The sequence below is a fragment of the Triticum urartu genome, chromosome 1A (genome assembly GCF_056163025.1).
Source record: "Triticum urartu cultivar PI428250 chromosome 1A, HENAU_Tu73, whole genome shotgun sequence".
NCBI classification, from domain to species: domain Eukaryota; kingdom Viridiplantae; phylum Streptophyta; class Magnoliopsida; order Poales; family Poaceae; genus Triticum; species Triticum urartu.
The window spans coordinates 879551-898895 of NC_141873.1; the positions used below are offsets into that span (position 1 = coordinate 879551).

A 19345-nucleotide genomic window follows, 5' to 3' on the forward strand; every position below is an offset into this window, starting at 1 on the left:
GATAGCACCACCTATCGGAACCACAAAAAAAAATCTTCGCGTCTCCATTACGTTTGCATACTCCAATTTCCACTCCCTTTACTTTTTTGCAAATTGCATGCTTTACTCTTTCCGCTGCCTATACTCTTGTCATGCTTGTTTGAGATGTATTGGGTGCCCTTTAATATATGATAAACTCCACCTGAACTTGAAGAAACTAAAAACTTACACTTTTACTTGTTAAGGGTCTAATCACCCCCTCTAGATCCCTCTTCCCGATCCTGTCAGTGAATTACTTAAATTTGTCATGAAAAATGCACTGAAGTTGCCATGGTTCATACAAAAAATAAATTTATGGTTAAAATTCTTGAATTTCCATGGTCAAAAATACTAGAATTGCCATGATATATAAACTAAATTTGCCATGATGGTTTGCTAAAAATTGCCATGATCCATGAATTAAATTTGCAATGGTTAATTACTAAAAATTTCCATGGTCAATTAATAAAAATTTCCGTGAAAAATAGTTGAAATACGATGATAGCTTTAAATCTAGAAGAAAAAAAATGGATGAAACATAACATGGGAAGTTTAGTGTAAACACTATGGCAACTTCAGTGTAACATCATGGCAACTTTTGCCCCCCCCCCCCAAAGTCGTCGAAACATATCAATATGGGATTTAGTTTTGTTTAAGAGATAAAACATTTTTTAGTCCAAAAACCAAAAAGATTCTGCTGATGTCATCTGTTTGATGTGGCAAAATAGATGGTAATTGGGGTGTTTGGACCATGTTGTTTCGTGCCACACGTGTGTCACTTATCATTTAGGATTATGAATATGTGTTTAAGGATGAAGTGGTGTTGTTATCTGGGCTTGTCTTGTAATCCCTCCCTTCTGTTTGTGCTGTTGGAGTGTCGTGTACAATTATGTCCCTTAAAAAACTGAAAATTGAATTAAGATTTAGGTGGGAATCTCTTCCCCCATGACCGTTCAAACAGAAATTTGACTCGATTGGTGCAGTGGACATGCCCCCTCAAAGATCGTTTTTCCCATGTCGATTTCTTGTTGTTATGGCCCAAGTCAGCTGGTTTTTGAAGTTGCTGGTTCCAACTAGCACACAACATTTTGTTGATATTTTTCGAAGCAAAAATATTATATCCGGGGAAAAACTTGTTGTTGAAATACAGCAACAACTTTATGGGGACATTGCCCTATGGCCTGAAAGCCCTTTAGGAAGATTCACCTTGAAATCTGTGTATGCCGTTCTTTGTCAGGGACACGAAACGAAGGTGATTGAAAATATTTGGATCTTCCATTTGTAAGGGAATACCTTGTTTGCACCATGCTATGATTATGGCTCCCTTTCTTGGTTATATGGGCATGATTGGATGGGAGCCCCAAGCTCCCAAGCCAAATAATTGGCTTTGACCAAGTATACTCGGACACCACTTTGATCAAAGCCCATCATTTGCCATGCCAGCATAGCATAACTGAACAATTCTTCAGCAATGACCGGGCGGTGGAAAGCATCGCCAATTCTTTTTGCTCTCTCAGACACTGCTAGGGCTATTATGGGCAAAATCCAAAGAACCCCCCATGACAGCCTAAATATATATGTCAAAATTTAGGTGTTGCATTTATACGATATAATTTTACGTATTTCAACGTTGACGTTTTCATTTGGGTTTGAACATTTCAAAGTTCCCAAGGGCTGGCTTGGCATTCCCAGATGTTGCCTTGGCAATCGCAATCGCAGCCTCCACTGATTGCAAGCATTTTTGACCTTGACTGACGACGTACCACTGATGTAGTTTATTTCCACTAACTCAAGGAGCAAGCCAGCTTCTCATATAGCATAACGATGTTTATAATCAAATCCTTCCACTTGTGCATGCATGGTAATCACCACTACTCCTGCTACCTTGGCTCCATCTGTCTGCTACCCTACCCAACCTTGATGAGATTCATTATTAATCTAGCTAGCTAGGGTTAGGGTGAATCTCCTCCACTTTGCTCGTAATACAATACATCTTGTCATGCTTACGTACGTTCCACAACCAACAGGGTCGCATCTTTCTTAGACCTCCTCCAATGCAAAGGTGCTTAGATGAGGTGCTAAGTGCATTAAATACCTTAGCAACTCAACTCCACAATACATAGGTGCTTAATTTGTTGTTGCCAAGCACACTTTATTTAATGAGCTAACACCTAAAGTCTTTTATCCATTGGTCAAGTTGTTTCATTTAAATGGTTTGCCTAGGTTCACGTGATTGGCATTGGTTCTTCCTGGGGTCATCAAAGTGCTCTCTTTTCTCATTAATTGTTGTGCCATGTCATTTTTTTGCTTATGTGGCATGCTTAGCACCTGTCCATCATGGAGCACTGGGAAATGCCTTAGAGTAGCACTATTTTTACACGCACATGGCACAAAGGACAGACAGTCAGACAGAGAATTAGTAGTAGACGCAAGCAGAATTGCAGTCCGATGCAACAGGTGTGTACAGTACCACGGAATGGAATGGAACGGAATGGGCGGAGAAATTCAATTGTCTCCACCTGAATGAATTGATTCTTCTTCTTGTGGTACGACGATGACGACTAGTTCCATACATGGAAATGTGTCTGAATTCTAGTACTCCCTTCGTTCATTTCTGTAAGTCATTTCAAACAATTCAAAATGAGATGTTTTGTATATTGTCTAAAATGTCTTCAAGGTCTTATAAAAATGAACAGAATGAGTACGTGGTACGTGCACGGAAGAAGATTTACCTGAACCCAACCACTCATTGCCACGCGCCTTGTACCTCCACGCGGACCGCTCTAACTTGTACTACCTCGTATCTAAATATAAGACGTGTTTGCATTGCAATTTAAAATTTTATGCCTTGTTTGGCCCAGGGCGTGGCTCAGGGCTGCCTACGCCACTGGCCGGTAAGATACACGTGTAAACTAAATACATCTGTATTTGATTACACCGCATTCAGACGCGGTCTTAAACTGCAAAAATGTCTTATATATTCAGAATATATTCAGAAACAGAGGGTGCACTTACTTACCAGTAAACTACAGAAGGCCTGTGCCACTGTTATGGGCCTTTTTGTCATATATTTCATTCGTGTTGGTGTTGTCGCAATATTTGTAGAACGATGCGGGTGCAACCCGTTTATCTTTTTTATTATCCCCTGGCTGTAGGATTTTATGGACGTGGGTTGGCGGCGATCCTATTTCCTGCACAGGTCGACGGGTAGCCAAGTAAAGCATACCCCCTTTTAGTTCACTACCATACTGGGTAAGATTCGGCCAGCCCAAATAGCGAGACTCCCTTTTCCGTTTTGGGAAATTTCTACTACCTTACCATTGGTTTTGCGTTTTCAGTGTTTTCTTTTGTTATTTTCAGTTTAGTATATTTTTTTCATCTTCATTTTTTCTTTTCTTTCCTTGTTTTCATTTTCAAATTCATGAATACCTTTTGAATTTGGTGATTTTTTTGAATTCAAGAACATATTTTGAATGTATGATTTTTTTAAATCATGAAATATTTCAATTTCTTGAACAATTTCTCATACTTGCCATTTTTTTTATTTTGTATTCTGAAATACCTGTTTAGTTCTGCGAACATTTTTTGAATTCATGATTTTTTTTGAATTTGGGATTTTTAGAAAAATTATGAACATTTTTAAAATCCACGAATAATTCCTCATATTTGCAAATATGTTTTTAGATTATTTTTTTGTATTTTGAACATTTTTCCAGTTCTGCAAATATTTTTTGAATTCAAGGAAAATTTTAAATTCTCATTTTGTTTTTACATCATGAATGTTTTTCCAAATTCTCAATATTTTTGAATTCAAGAACTGTTTTTTTGAAATCTAGAATTTTTTTCAATTTTGCAAACATTTTAAAATTTCGTGGACATTTTTTGCGATGGCCCATATGTGTGCGAGCCATCATGGACAGGATCAGTCGCCGACAACCTTGTCCGCCAGCATGGCCACAGATGATGCCTCAGCGGAATCATTCAGGATCCCCGGCCTGGCGCTTCCTTGTAAGGGGGAGAACCTTGCCGGAAGGAGCACCGCCGGAGGCAACACGAGCGTGAGGCGGCAGTGTATGCTGCTGTGAAGGCGGCCGGTTCTGAAGTGTCGTTTGTGCCTACTGCTGAGGACATGGACTTTGCCATGACAACTACCAATCCGAAGGTCACGGCCGTAGGGACAAACAACTTCTCGGCGGAGCCCGAATCCGTTCGGCCCTCACAGGGGACGGACATCCGGGATTTGAGCTTCTCGCAAGTCTTCCCTGACGCATCCACGATAGTCGACTCACCGCAACTTCAAATGCATCGTGCGACGTCTGGTAATGCCGTGTCCGTGCATGCCCACACGTTATTCGGCCGAATTCATGACCAAGACTCGGTACAACCTTTGCTCCTTTCCTACTTGCGTTTGTAATTCTTTTGTTGCACATATCATCAGATCAAACTTGTAGGATGATAGTTAAATTGCGAGGCATATTGTAGGAACAAATATTGCATGACATGATAAATGATGGTCAAGAGTGTTTGTAATTTACCATGGAGGATACCAATTCCTCGGTGTCTGAATTTGGGTAATCATCATGCACTAAAGCAAAGAGTAAAGTTGGTCTGAAAGTAGTGAAGGCTAGAGGTCTGATATTCACATAATTTGAAAATGTTTTGTTGTGTGAAAGTTGGTGTAAGGGCATGGACCCAATATGTGGAACTGTGCAAAAAGGCGAGAAATGTTGAGAAAATCACAAACTTTAACATGAGCAAATACACCATGTGAAGCCACACCCAATCATTAGCAACCGAGTCCCAACTTCTCTCCAACATAGATGGTCACTCATTCAAGAGGTCGTGAGAAAATTTGTTGTTATCTTAAACAAGTTATTGGCAAGCGGCATCGGAGTTCAAAACCATGCAACTTTGGCAGCGGCATTATATCATCAAGTGGAGAAGAAGAGACTCACTTTTTCACATTGTTAGATGAAATTGAATGGGAAACCCAAGTGGCAGACCGTCCTCAAGGATATTGAAAACGCCGAAGAAGATGAAGACAAATAATGGGTATAGCTCCGCTTAATCCATTGGATTGGATGAGGAAGAAGAAGTAAATAATGGGGCGGACATGCAAGCAACCATGCCGAAGAGAAACCGACAGGTGATGGGGAACAAGTGGGAGAAGGACAAGGTGGAAGGTGCGGCAAGAAAAATGTCTGCCACTTGGACCGGCATTTTTTGCCAAGGAGGAGAAGGAGGAGGAAAGGTACAAGATAGTCATCGATGCGCAAAGGGAGAATATGGAGTTCGTCCGGGAGAGGTTGATCTTGGAGAAGAACAAAGTTGAATTGGAGAGGCAAGAGAAGGCTGCAAAATGGTAGCTTGAACAAACGATGACAATGCAAGGACTTGAGCTCGAGAGAGAAAAGTTGAGGCTTGCGAGAGAGGCGGAGGAGTCGAGGATCATGTTGGTATTGGGATATGGGGAGTGCGGTCGTGGATGCAGGCAAACGGGGACATACCCGACGCTGTCCGCGGGCGCGTTCGCAGACGTATAGGGGCTCACATTTTGTACTTCTGGTTGTAGATGCGCTTATTAGGTCATACATGTATTTTGTCCATCCCCACCAATTCTTTATTCTTACTCTTCGAAATTCACCAAATCTTTGTGGTTCTATGTTTACTCGTACTCCCTCCATTAGGGGTTTATGAGAACACATACATATTTGCTGTGAATACATCTAGTATCTGAACACTATAGCGAAGAGTCAAACTTATGTATAAAAAAGGATGATGTCCAGAGCTAGTGTTCATCTATTCGAAGGATCCAAAGCATCATCCACAAATGCAAGCTGACAATTCCTCAAGCAAGCAATGAGGAAGGGAACTTTGAAGAATGCTTTAATTACGGATCTTATAATTCAACCACCTAATTCAAAATTACCTTTTGAAATTTGTAGGATCTGGATAAGCACCATAGTTTTTGGGATATTGGTGATAACAAGTGAAATTATGTTGTAATCGTTCAAAAAGAAATGTGACTCGATTGGTGCAGTGGGCAGGCCCCCTCAAAAATCATTTTTCCCACGTCGTTTTCTTGTTGTTATGGCCCAAATCAGCTGGTTTTGAAGTTGCTGATTCGAACTAGCACACATCATTTTGTTGATCCTTTTCCAAGCGAAAACATTATATCTAGCGAAAAACTTATTGTTGAGATACCGCAACAACTTTATGGGGACATTGCCCTATGGCCTAAAAGCCCTTTAGGAAGGTTCACCTTGAAATTAGTGTATGTCGTTCTTTCTCAGGGACACGAAACAAAGGTGATTGAAAATATTTGGATCTTTCATTTGTAAGGGAATACCTTGTTTGCACCATGCTTTGATTATGGCTCCCTTTTCTTAGCTATATGAGCCTGATTGGATGGGAGCCCCAAGCTCCCAAGCCAAATAATTGGCTTTGACCAAGTATACTCGGACACCGCTTGGATCAAAGCCCATCATTTGTCGTGCCAGCATAGCATAACTGAACAATTCTTCACCAATGATCGGTGGTGGAAAGCATCGCCAGTTCTTTTTGCTCTCTCAGACACTGGCAGGGCTATCATGGGCAAAATCCAAAGAACCCCCTATGACAGCCTAAATATATATGTCAAAATTTAGGTGTTGCATTTATACAATATAATTTTACGTATTTCAACGTTAACGTTCTCATTTGGGTTTGAACAAACCCATGAAGATAGGCACTAATGTACGATATCGAGGTTGGAGGAGTTGATACCGGTTTCCAACAAGGTTAATTCGTTGCTTGTGAAATTCTCTTCAAATGTAGTGTACACCTTTCTAACAAGATATTTTTGTTTCACTTTATGCCATAGGTTGTTTTTGCTGATAACATACCTAGATTGTAACCTATTTTATTGCTTCTCAGATTAATATGCTTTACTTCATGCTACATAACTGTGCAAAACACACCATTGATACCCTCTAGTAAATTTCACTTCTCTTTTGATAAAGGGTGTTACCTTTTTATTGGCTCATAATGTACATCAGGGGGGTACAAACATTGTCTAATTTAGCGCATGCCGCCCATAACTCATAAAAAGTTTCAAATTTTAGAAGTACCCTTAACTTATAATAATAGAACACCCACACACAAAAAAGAACTCATGATACTAGAAGCATTCCTAAAGGAATGACCAGATCAGGAAGTTAGGACGATAGGACATTGACGTCGCCGCCGGAGTCCTTGGCATTTCTGCCAGCTGCTACTGGTTTGAACTTGCACGGGCACGCGTGCCTTGCAAGTTGTGAGGTGCCGTTCTTGGAACTGCCTGACAGTATCTTGCAGCAGTGGTTGCAAACCGCATATGTCACAACCTTCCCGTTGATGCCGCGCGCAAATATCTTGGTGAAGTAATCCCAAACATTTGAGATCTTTTTGCGCTTTTTGGACTGCCCATGGTCAGCTGTTGGAGGGTCGCCTCTCCCTGCACCAGAGTTTCCAGTATTCTAGCGATCCCAATGAGAAAGGAAAGAAAGATGTGTTATTAATTCCACCAACTTCGGCTATAGGAGTAACTAGCAATTACAAACCATAGGAGTCAGCCTAATACGATGCGGTACTAATATCATAGTGTTTCTGTTCAATCTTTTCTGCTTCTCTTGTATGGCTTATGCCTTTGATTGTATTATTGTGAGCAGAGTCTGTCCCACAGGCTTGTTCACGGAACAATTCTCAGACTTTGGGTTTGGTTTTGGTTCTGGAATATATAAGCAGGTAAACCGTGGCCTACCTTGTTATCAAAAATAATAATAATGCAGTACTGTTTTTCTAGCTAGGTTTCTCAATCGATCTCTACGTACGAGACTAGCTTGAGGTTACCTGCGGAGTTCTCAGGATCAGCGTCACTGAACAAGAGGTTTCCAAGATGTTCCATGTAAGACTTTAATCTTGGGTCGGAATGGTGCTTCGGGTAATAGTGCATTGGCCTGGATCTTGGATGTGGTGAACTGAATGAAGTGTCCTCGCTTGGAGCTCCGAATTCGTGATCATGGTGGTGTCCTGCATCACAAACAGGATTTTAAATAGCACACAAGATTTCTAGAACTGAAGAAGCTATCTAATAGAGGTTGTAGATGCAAATGCATAGCAGATTAACAACTCCACAAAATAATAGAGAACATAGGAAATTCTTCCAACAAGAGGGAAACATCAATAGATTTCATTTAAGAAGGTGCTAGTTCTGAACTATAGTACTACCCCATATATATACAAGAGAAAGATAATGTTATTCAGTTACCACTGCATGCTCCTCGAAGGCATCCGAGGCATTTGGGGTTGTCGTCGTAGTCGGGTGAGTCCGTCTCGAATACAGGCACATGACTAAATCATTCTACTCCCTCTCTCTCAGTTTACAAGGTGTGCGCGTATCCCTAGGTCGTCAATTTGACCAACCTAATACAAGTCATATATTACAAAAAATATACCAATATAAATTTCAGATGTTCTATTTTCAAAAAGTATAATTTTTGTGTTACATAGTTTATATTAGGGTGATAAAATTGACAACCTAGGTATACGCGTAGGACTTGTAAACTGTGTGACGGAGGGAGTACATACATCGATTAAGCGATGTATTAAACATTGGGAACACATCCCAATAGAAAGATTATGGGTACAAACAAATAACATGCTATGTTCTGAGAGTTACATGCTTAAATGCGACCCGAATTTGACATACCTGGACAAAATGAATCTCCCTCGATCAATGAATAGTAGATGTTCATGATCCAGTTGGTCTTGGCGCCCGTGTGCTGGTGGAACTTGATAGTCCTCTTGATCCCCACAATCCTGTCGTGTTCCGCCCTGATCACCGTGTCGTGTGCGTGTGGTTGCCAAAACCCATTTGTTGTACGGACTTGACGAGAGGAAGTGTTATAGTACACAAGAGCAGTATGATTCGTGAGGTAGTACTTGTCTCTCATCATCCCACCCCCACGCTTGTTGTTGCGCGCAATCATCCCTGCAAGAAGTTCATTCACTCATACGTACAGTACAGAGAGACTATATATTATGCGATATTACATACACCGAATTACTGTACAAGTGCGTGCCAGGGAGTTCCCACGGGTCCATTGGATTTTGGGACCAAGTTGATTGATAGCTAGCTAGCGCCCGGACCCAACGCAACGCTAACTGGATTGGATTTTGGGACCAAGTTGATTGATAGCTAGCTAGCGCCCGGACCCGACGCAACGCTAACTGGATTGGATTTTGGAACCAAGTTGATTGATAGCTAGCTAGCGCCCGGACCCGACGCAACGCTAACTGGATTGGATTTTGGGACCAAGTTGATTGATAGCTAGCTAGCGCCCGGACCCGACGCAACGCTAACTGGATTGGATTTTGTGACCAAGTTGATTGATAGCTAGCTAGCGCCCGGACCCGACGCAACGCGGGCCGGGTATGGGCGTGCCGGCGTCACTCAACCACATCTATCTCAACTAATCTGCTAGTTTTTCTTGTTGTATCTACATGTAGATGGCGATGCGGACGACGGCAGCAAAGGGGAGCTAGCTAGTAGACATCCTACGCATCGCAATCACGGCCAGCTCCCAGCATATATAGGCATGGACGCCAGCCAACCAGCCACCGTCGCGGAAGATCGCGGGCTTCGTTGGCCGCACTACTGGAATCAACCAAAGATGCCTAATCCTAGGGGTTTGCCGAGTGCTTTATATCGTCTTCTCGGCAATGCCACCCCTTTGCCAAGAACCGAACTCAATGAACTTGGTAATGACGCGAAACTCAGTAAATAAACGAGTTTCCCCATTGCCCAAAAAAAAAGACAATAAGGCAAAACTCGGGAAAGGATTGTATTTGCCCTGTGTTTACATTTGCCGAGGGTTGCACTGAGAAGAGTCAATTGCAAGAAACCAGGCTAGGTTTGCAGGAAACTATCAAGTCGTTAATCTGTTGCAAAAAACACCGTAAAATCTCTTAACCCATTGCAAAAAGCACTGAACAGCCGTTTAGCCTCATTTGATCTCTTTTCCGACAGGTGGGTCCTGAAAACGCTGACGTGGCATGACGGACAGGCAAACGGCGCCGTTAGGAACAAAACGCTCAAGATGCCGCGCCGGTCGGTCCTGTCGGTGCTCGCCAGATAGATCCCCCGCGCCCTCTCTCTCTCTCGCCCCTCTCCTCTGTCTCCTCTCTCTGGCTCTGGTCGCCGTCGGTGAAAAGCCAGCTCGCCGCCGTCCGCCATGGTTTCGTGGAGCGACGACAGCGAGAAATCGGGCTACGAGTACTCTTCAGGCGGCTCCCCTATCAAGGTCAGTGATGTGCACTCGTAGCTAGGGATCTCTGAGCTAGGGTTTCGGTTTGGGGATTTTATTTTTCCTGCTCATTTTGAACCCGTGAGATGGATTTTGTGCGTTTCTTTTGTTGATGTAGATCCCGGCTACAATCGAGGACCCGAACTACTCTTGTGTTGACGATGAGGTGATGGTGATGTGTGAGCATGGCCAGCCGGCAAAGAGGCATGTTTGCTTCTCAGGGATTAGCACTAGGAGGAGGTTCCTTGCCTGTGGACTTGATGTAAGTGCTAGCAAAAATCTGTAGTTTGCTTATTTTGTGAAGAAACTATAAATTGTTCATATGCACTGTTCATTGTTCATGTTCACTTTTCATTGTTCATGTTCACTGTTCACCTAGTAGTTTAGTTAAAGGTACTGTCATGTACCATACCATAGTGAGTGAGTGAAGTAAATGAATTGTTCATACATATAAATGAATAACACCACAGTGATATAAATGAAGTAAATGAATTAAATTGTGCTGTTAAAAATTAAGTACATAGATATAAAATTAAGGTATCCATAATGACTGAGTGAAGTAAATTGTGCTGTTAAAAAGTATCATAGTGCATTGTTCATAGATATAAATGAAGTAAATGAATTGAAGTGAATTGTATTGTGCTGTTAAATGAATTAAGGTATAAATGAAGTAAATTCAGTGTAGTATGCTTTTAAAAATTCAGATATAAATGCAGAATTGTGCATGTGCAGTATACAATAGTTATTTTGAATTGGACTGAATAGAAGTGAAGTGAAAAAGGAAGTAAATGCATTTGTACTTGTTGTTTTGCAGGAAGCAAGCAGCTGTGGTGTTGTTCAGTGGGTAGATGAGGAGTGGCCAGAGCATCTGCAGAATGCTCTTCACAAACTATGGCTTTTGTATGAGGATTGCCAGCGTGCTAATAGGATGGCATGTCCGGAACATTCATCACTTGTCCACAATCTCACATCACAGAAGAACAAGCTACAGGAGACTTATGAGAAGCTTGTTGAGGATGTGAACAACCTACTTGATACCCAAGACAATATTCCCAAGGAAAATGAAGTCCAACAAGGTGAACATGAGGAGATCACTCCTCCTTTGAACAACAATATTTCAGCTTTGAAGGAACAGCTGGGTGCAATGGATGCTGAGAACAAAGAACTGAAGCAAAAGGTTGGCCAGTTGAGGAGCATTCAGGTTGCCCAAGGTAATGTGATTAGGAATCTGAAGTTTGCTCATTTGAAGGAAAAGGAAAAGTTGAGCACTGAGAGGAGGAATTTGGAGTTTCAGATTGCTGATCTTGTCAAAGCTAGTGACAAGAACAAGAGAAAGCTGAAGGACATCAAGGATATTTGTGATGAAGAGTGATTTGTAATCTGACCATGTGGGTCATTATCTTAAGTTTCAAGCATTGAACTATGGCTTGTAATGTGTGAACTAGTGGCAGTTTGCAGTATTTGAAGTAGGGTGTAGCCTTGAACTATGTCTTGTAAGCTTTGAACTATGGTGTCATGATGTTAACTATGTTGTTGACTAGAGTTGTTAAGTATGATGTTAACTATGGTGTCATGATGTTAACTATGTTAGTGACTAGAGTTGTTAAGTATTATGTTAACTATGTTAGTGACTAGAGTTGTTAAGTATGATGTTAACTATGTCATTGATGTTAACTATGGCACCCTAAATGATGGAATGAGGATATGTTGGATACCGTCGACGCCGAGGCACCGTAGATGATCAAATTAGGTTATCTTGGATGTCGTCGACGCCGAGGCACCGTAGATGATCAAATTAGGTTATCTTGGATGCCGTTGACACCGAGGCACCCTAGATGATCAAATTAGGTTATCTTGGATGACGTCGACGCCGAGGCACCGTAGATGATCAAATTAGGTTATCTTGGATGCCGTCGACGTCGAGGCACCCTAGATGATCAAATTAGATTATCTTGGATGTCGTCGACGTCGAGGCACCCTAGATGATCAAATTAGATTATCTTGGATGTCGTCGACGTCGAGGCACCCTAGATGATCAAATTAGATTATCTTGGATGTCGTCGACGTCGAGGCACCCTAGATGATCAAATTAGGTTATCTTGGATGCCGTCGACGTCGAGGCACTCTAGATGATCAAATTAGGTTATCTTGGATGCCGTCAACGTCGAGGCACCCTAGATGATCAAATTAGGTTATCTTGGATGTCGTCGACGCCGAGGCACCCTAGATGATCAAATTAGGTTATCTTGGATGTCGCCGACGTCGAGCCACCCTAGATGATCAAATTAGGTTATTTTGAATGCCGTCGACGCCGAGGCTGTTGGGTTTCGTAGTAATTTCAAAAAAATTCCTACGCACACGCAAGTGTTGGGTTTCGTAGTAATTTCAAAAAAATTCCTACGCTCACGCAAGATCATGTGATGCATAGCAACGAGATGGGAGAGTGTTATCTACGTACCCACGCAGACCGACTGCGGAAGCGTTGACGCAACGTAGAGGAAGTAGTCGTACGTCTTCCCGATCCAACCAATCAAGCACCGAAACTACGGCACCTCCGAGTTTGAGCACACGTTCAGCTCGATGACGATCCCCGGACTCCGATCCAGCAAAGTGTCGGGGAAGAGTTCCGTCAGCACGACGGCGTGGTGACGATCTTGATGCACTACAGCAGCAGGGCTTCGCCTAAACTCCGCTACAGTATTATCGAGGATTATGGTGGCTGGGGGCACCGCACACGGCTAAGGAATAGATCACGTGGATCAACTTGTGTTTCTTGATCTGTCTTTGGTGCTAGCCCTGCCCCTCTATTTATATCTTGAGCCCTGGGGTCGAAACTTGGAGTTAAAGCCTTCACAAAGTCGGTTTCACCCGATAGGCAAGAGTCCTTCTCGGACTCCAGGGCCAGACGCCAGGGATCCCGGCGTCTGGACCCAGACGCCAGGGACCCTAGCGTCTGGCCCCTGGACTCCGCAAAACTTCCTTTTGCGCTTTCCAAAAACCTTGTGGGCTTTCCCCTTTGGCCCAAATAAAGTGTTCTCGTACCCAAACATTTCGGGAAACATCCGGAACCCTTTCCGGTGATTTCCGGAACCCTTCCGGTGACCATACACTATTATCATATATATCAAACTTTATCTCCGGACCATTCCGGAGTTCCTCGTCATGTCCGTGATCTCATCTCGGACTCCGAACAACCTTCGGTACATCAAAATGCATAAACTCATAATATAACTGTCATCGTAACCTTAAGCGTGCGGACCCTACGGGTTCGAGAATAATGTAGACATGACCGAGACATGTCTCCGGTCAATAACCAATAGCGGGACTTGGATGCCCATATTGGCTCCTACATATTCTACGAAGATCTTTATCGGTCAGACCGCATAACAACATACGTTGTTCCCTTTGTCATCGGTATGTTACTTGCCCGAGATTCGATCGTCGGTATCCAATACCTAGTTCAATCTCGTTACCGGCAAGTCTCTTTACTCGTTCTGTAATACATCATCCCGCAACTAACCCATTAGTTGCAATGCTTGCAAGGCTTATGTGATGTGCATTACCGAGAGGGCCCAGAGATACCTCTCCGACAATCGGAGTGACAAATCCTAATCTCGAAATACGCCAACCCAACATGTACCTTTGGAGACACCTGTAATGCTCCTTTATAATCACCCAGTTACGTTGTGACGTTTGGTAGCACCCAAAGTGTTCCTCCGGTAAACGAGAGTTGCATAATCTCATAGTCATAGGAACATGTATAAGTCATGAAGAAAGCAATAACAACATACTAAACGATCGGGTGCTAAGCTAATGGAATGGGTCATGTCAATCAGATCATTCAACTAATGATGTGACCTCGTTAATCAAATAACAACACTTTGTTCATGGTTAGGAAACATAACCATCTTTGATTAACGAGCTAGTCAAGTAGAGGCATACTAGTGACACTAAGTTTGTCTATGTATTCACACATGTATTATGTTTCCGGTTAATACAATTCTAGCATGAATAATAAACATTTATCATGATATAAGGAAATAAATAATAACTTTATTATTGCCTCTAGGGCATATTTCCTTCAGTCTCCCACTTGCACTAGAGTCAATAATCTAGTTCACATCGCCATGTGATTTAACAGCAATAGTTCACATCACCATGTGATTAACACCCATAGTTCACATCGCCATGTGACCAACACCCAAAGGGTTTACTAGATTCAGTAATCTAGTTCACATCGCTATGTGATTAACACCCAAAGAGTACTAAGGTGTGATCATGTTTTGCTTGTGAGATAATTTTAGTCAACGGGTCTGTCACATTCAGATCCGTAAGTATTTTGCAAATATTTATGTCAACAATGCTCTGCACGGAGCTACTCTAGCTAATTGCTCCCACTTTCAATATGTATCTAGATTGAGATTTAGATTCATCTAGATTAGTGTCAAAACTTGCATCGGCGTAACCCTTTACGACGAACCTTTTTTCACTTCCATAATCGAGAAACATATCCTTATTCCACTAAGGATAATTTTGACCGCTGTCCAGTGATCTACTCCTAGATCACTATTGTACTCCCTTGCCAAACTCAGTGGTAGGGTATACAATAGATCTGGTACACAGCATGGCATACTTTATAGAACCTATGACCAAGGCATAGGGAATGACATTCATTCTCTTTCTATCTTCTGCCGTGGTCGGGCTTTGAGTCCTACTCAATTTCACACCTTGTAACATAGGCAAGAAACTCTTTCTTTGTCTGTTCCATTTTGAACTACTTCAAAATCTTGTCAAGGTATGTATTTATTGAAAAACCTTATCAAGCGTCTTGATCTATCTCTATAGATCTTGATGCTCAATATGTAAGCAACTTCACCGAGGTCCTTTTTTGAAAAACTCCTTTCAAATACTCCTTTATGCTTTGCAGAATAATTCTACATTATTTCCGATCAACAATATGTCATTCACATATACTTATCAGAAATGTTGTAGCGCTCCCACTCACTTTCTTGTAAATACAAGCTTCACCGTAAGTCTGTATAAAACTATATGCTTTGATCAACTTATCAAAGCGTATATTCCAACTCCGAGATTCTTGCACCAGTCCATAGATGGATCGCTGGAGCTTGCATATTTAGATAACACCTTTAGGATCGACAAAACCTTCTAGTTGCATCGTATACAACTCTTCTTTAGTAAATCCATTGAGGAATGCAGTTTTGTTTATCCATTTGCCAGATTTCATAAAATGCGGCAATTGCTAACATGATTCGGACAGACTTAAGCATAGATACGAGTGAGAAAATCTCATCGTAGTCAACACCTTGAACTTGTCGAAAACCTTTTTGCGACAATCCTAGCTTTGTAGATAGTAACACTACTATCAGCGTCCGTCTTCCTCTTGAAGATCCATTTATTTTCTATGGCTTGCCGATCATCGGGCAAGTCAACCAAAGTTCATACTTTGTTCTCATACATGGATCATATCTCAGATTTCATGGCCTCAAACCATCTCGTGGAATCTGGGCTCATCATCGCTTCCTCATAGTTCGCAAGTTCGTCATGGTCTAGTAACATGACTTCCAGAACAGGATTACCGTACCACTCTGGTGCGGATCTCACTCTGGTTTACCTACGAGATTTGGTAGTAACTTGATCTGAAGTTACATGATCATCATCATCAGCTTCCTCACTAATTGGTGTAGTAGTCACAGGAACAGATTTCTGTGATGAACTACTTTCCAATAAGGGAGCAGGTACAGTTACCTCATCAAGTTCTACTTTCCTCCCACTCACTTCTTTCGAGAGAAACTCCTTCTCTAGAAAGTTTCCAAATTTAGCAAAAAATCTTGCCTTCGGATCTGTGATAGAAGGTGTACCCAACAGTAACTTTTGGGTATCCTATGAAGACACATTTCTCCGATTTGGGTTCGAGCTTATCAGGTTGAAGCTTTTTCACATAAGCATCGCAGCCCCAAACTTTCAGAAACGACAACTTTGGTTTCTTGCCAAACCATAGTTCATAAGGCGTCGTCTCAACGGATTTTGATGGTGCCCTATTTAATGTGAATGCAGCTGTCTCTAATGTACAACCCCAAAACGATAGTGGTAGATCGGTAAGATACATCATAGATTGCACTATATCCAATAAAGTACGGTTATGACGTTCGGACACACCATTACATTGTGGTGTTCCAGGTGGCATGAGTAGTGAAACTATTTCACATTGTTTTTAACTGAAGGCCAAACTCGTAACTCAAATACTCTTCTCTACGATCAGATCATAGAAACTTTATTTTCTTGTTACGATGATTTTTCACTTCGCTCTGAAATTCTTTGAACTTTTCAAATGTTTCAGACTTATGTTTCATCAAGTAGATATACTCATATCTGCTCAAATCATCTGTGAAGATCAGAAAATAATGATACTTGTCGCGAGCCTCAATATTCATCGGACCACATACATCAGTATGTATGATATCCAACAAATCTTGTTGCTCGCTCCATTGTTCCGAAGAACAGAGTCTTAGTCATCTTGCCCATGAGGCATGGTTCGCAAGCATCAAACGATTCATAATCAAGTGATTCCAAAAGCCCATCAGCATGGAGTTTCTTCATGCGCTTTACACCAATATGACCTAAACGGCAGTCCTACAAATAAGTTGCACTATCATTATTAACTTTGCATCTTTTGGTTTCAATATTATGATTATGTATATCACTACGATCGAGATCCAACGAACTATTTTCATTGGGTGTGTAACCATATAAGGTTTTATTCATATAAACAGAACAACAATTTATTCTCTTTAAATGAATAACTGTATTACAATAAACATGATCAAATCATATTCATGCTCAACGCAAACACCAAATAACACTTATTTAGGTTCAACACTAATCTCGAAATTATAGGGAGTGTGCGATGATGATCATATCAATCTTGGAACCACTTCCAACACACATCGTCACTTCACCCTTAACTAGTCTCTGTTTATTCTGCAACTCCCGTTTCGAGTTACTAATCTTAGCAACTGAACAAGTATCAAATACTGAGGGTTTGCTATAAACACTAGTAAAGTACACATCAATAACATGTATATCAAATATACTTATGTTCACTTTGCCATCCTTCTTATCCACCAATCACTTGGGGTAGTTCCGCTTCCAGTGACCAGTCCCTTTGCAGTAGAAGCACTTAGTCTCAGGCTTAGGACCAGACTTGGGCTTCTTCACTTGAGCAGCAACTTGCTTGCCGTTCTTCTTGAAGTTCCCCTTCTTCCCTATGCCCTTTTCTTGAAACTAGTGATCTTGTCAACCATCAACACTTGATGTTTTCCTTGATTTCTACCTTCGTTGATTTCAGCATCACGAAGAGCTTGGGAGTTGTTTCCGTTATCCCTTGCATATTATAGTTCATCACGAAGTTCTACTAACTTGGTGATGGTGACTAGAGAATTCTGTCAATCACTATCTTATCTGGAAGATTAACTCCCACTTGATTCAAGCGATTGTAGTACCCAGACAATCTGGGCACATGCTCACTAGTTGAGCGATTCTCCTCCATCTTTTAGCTATAGAACTTGTTAGAGACTTCATATCTCTCAACTCGGGTATTTGCTTGAAATATTAACTTCAACTCCTGGAACATCTCATATGTTCCATGATGTTCAAAACATCTTTGAAGTCCCGATTCTAAGCTGTTAAGCATGGTGCACTAAACTATCAAGTAGTCATCATATTGAGCTAGCCAAACGTTCATAACATCTGCATCTGCTCCTGCAATAGGTCCGTCACCTAGCGGTGCATCAAGGACATAATTCTTCTGTGCAACAATGAGGATAAACCTCAGATCATGGATCCAATCCGCATCATTGCTACTAACATCTTTCAACACAATTTTCTCTAGGAACATATCAAAATAAACATATGAAAGCAACAACGCGAGTTATTGATCTACAACATAGATATGCTAATACTACCAGGACTAAGTTCATGATAAATTTAAGTTCAATTAATCATATTACTTAAGAACTCCCACTTAGATAGACATCCCTCTAATCTTCTAAGTGATCACGTGATCCAAATCAACTAAACCATGTCCGATCATCACGTGAGATGGAGTAGTTTCATTGGTGAACATCATTATGTTGATCATATCTACTATATGATTCACGCTCGACCTTTCGGTCTCCGTGTTCCGAGGCCATATCTGTATATGCTTGGCTCGTCAAGTATAACCTGAGTATTCCGCATGTGCAACTGTTTTGCACCCGTTGTATTTGAACGTAGAACCTATCACACCCGATCATCACGTGGTGTCTCAGCACGAAGAACTTTCGCAACGGTGCATACTCAGGGAGAACACTTCTTGATAATTTAGTGAGAGATCATCTTATAATGCTACCGTCAATCAAAGCAAGATAAGATGCATAAAAGATAAGCATCACATGCAATCAATATAAGTGATATGATATGGCCATCATCATCTTGTGCCTGTGATCTCCATCTCCGAAGCACCGTCATGATCACCATCGTCACCGGCGCGACACCTTGATCTCCATCGTAGCATCGTTGTCGTCTCGCCAATCTCATGCTTCCACGACTATCGCTACCGCTTAGTGATAAAGTAAAGCATTACATCGCGATTGCATTGCATACAATAAAGCGACAACCATATGGCTCCTGCCAGTTGCCGATAACTCGGTTACAAAACATGATCATCTCATACAATAAAATTTAGCATCATGTCTTGACCATATCACATCACAACATGCCCTGCAAAAACAAGTTAGACGTCCTCTACTTTGTTGTTGCAAGTTTTACGTGGCTGCTACGGGCTTAAGCAAGAACCAATCTCACCTACGCATCAAAACCACAACGATAGTTTGTCAAATAGACTCCGTTTTAACCTTCGCAAGGACCGGGCGTAGCCATACTTGGTTCAACTAAAGTTGGAGAGACAGTCGCCCGCAAGGCACCTATGTGCAAAGCACGTCGGG

The 19345-nt window shown here is 41.7% G+C and overlaps 2 protein-coding genes across 2 annotated transcripts; one reads left to right on the plus strand and one right to left on the minus strand.

Moving 5' to 3' along the window:
• Positions 1–7052: 7052 nt before the first annotated feature.
• On the minus strand, positions 7053–9008 carry LOC125540861 (uncharacterized). The gene is made up of 3 exons (XM_087545085.1): positions 8747–9008; positions 7888–8067; positions 7053–7513 (listed from the first exon to the last, which is right to left on the minus strand). The coding sequence occupies exons 1-3, from the start codon at positions 8991–8993 to the stop codon at positions 7215–7217; spliced, it is 726 nt and encodes a 241-aa protein (XP_087401211.1). The 5' UTR covers positions 8994–9008; the 3' UTR covers positions 7053–7214.
• Positions 9009–10223: 1215 nt separating this feature from the next.
• On the plus strand, positions 10224–11905 carry LOC147988139 (uncharacterized). The gene is made up of 3 exons (XM_087541013.1): positions 10224–10340; positions 10462–10605; positions 11158–11905. The coding sequence occupies exons 1-3, from the start codon at positions 10272–10274 to the stop codon at positions 11713–11715; spliced, it is 771 nt and encodes a 256-aa protein (XP_087397139.1). The 5' UTR covers positions 10224–10271; the 3' UTR covers positions 11716–11905.
• Positions 11906–19345: the final 7440 nt, after the last annotated feature.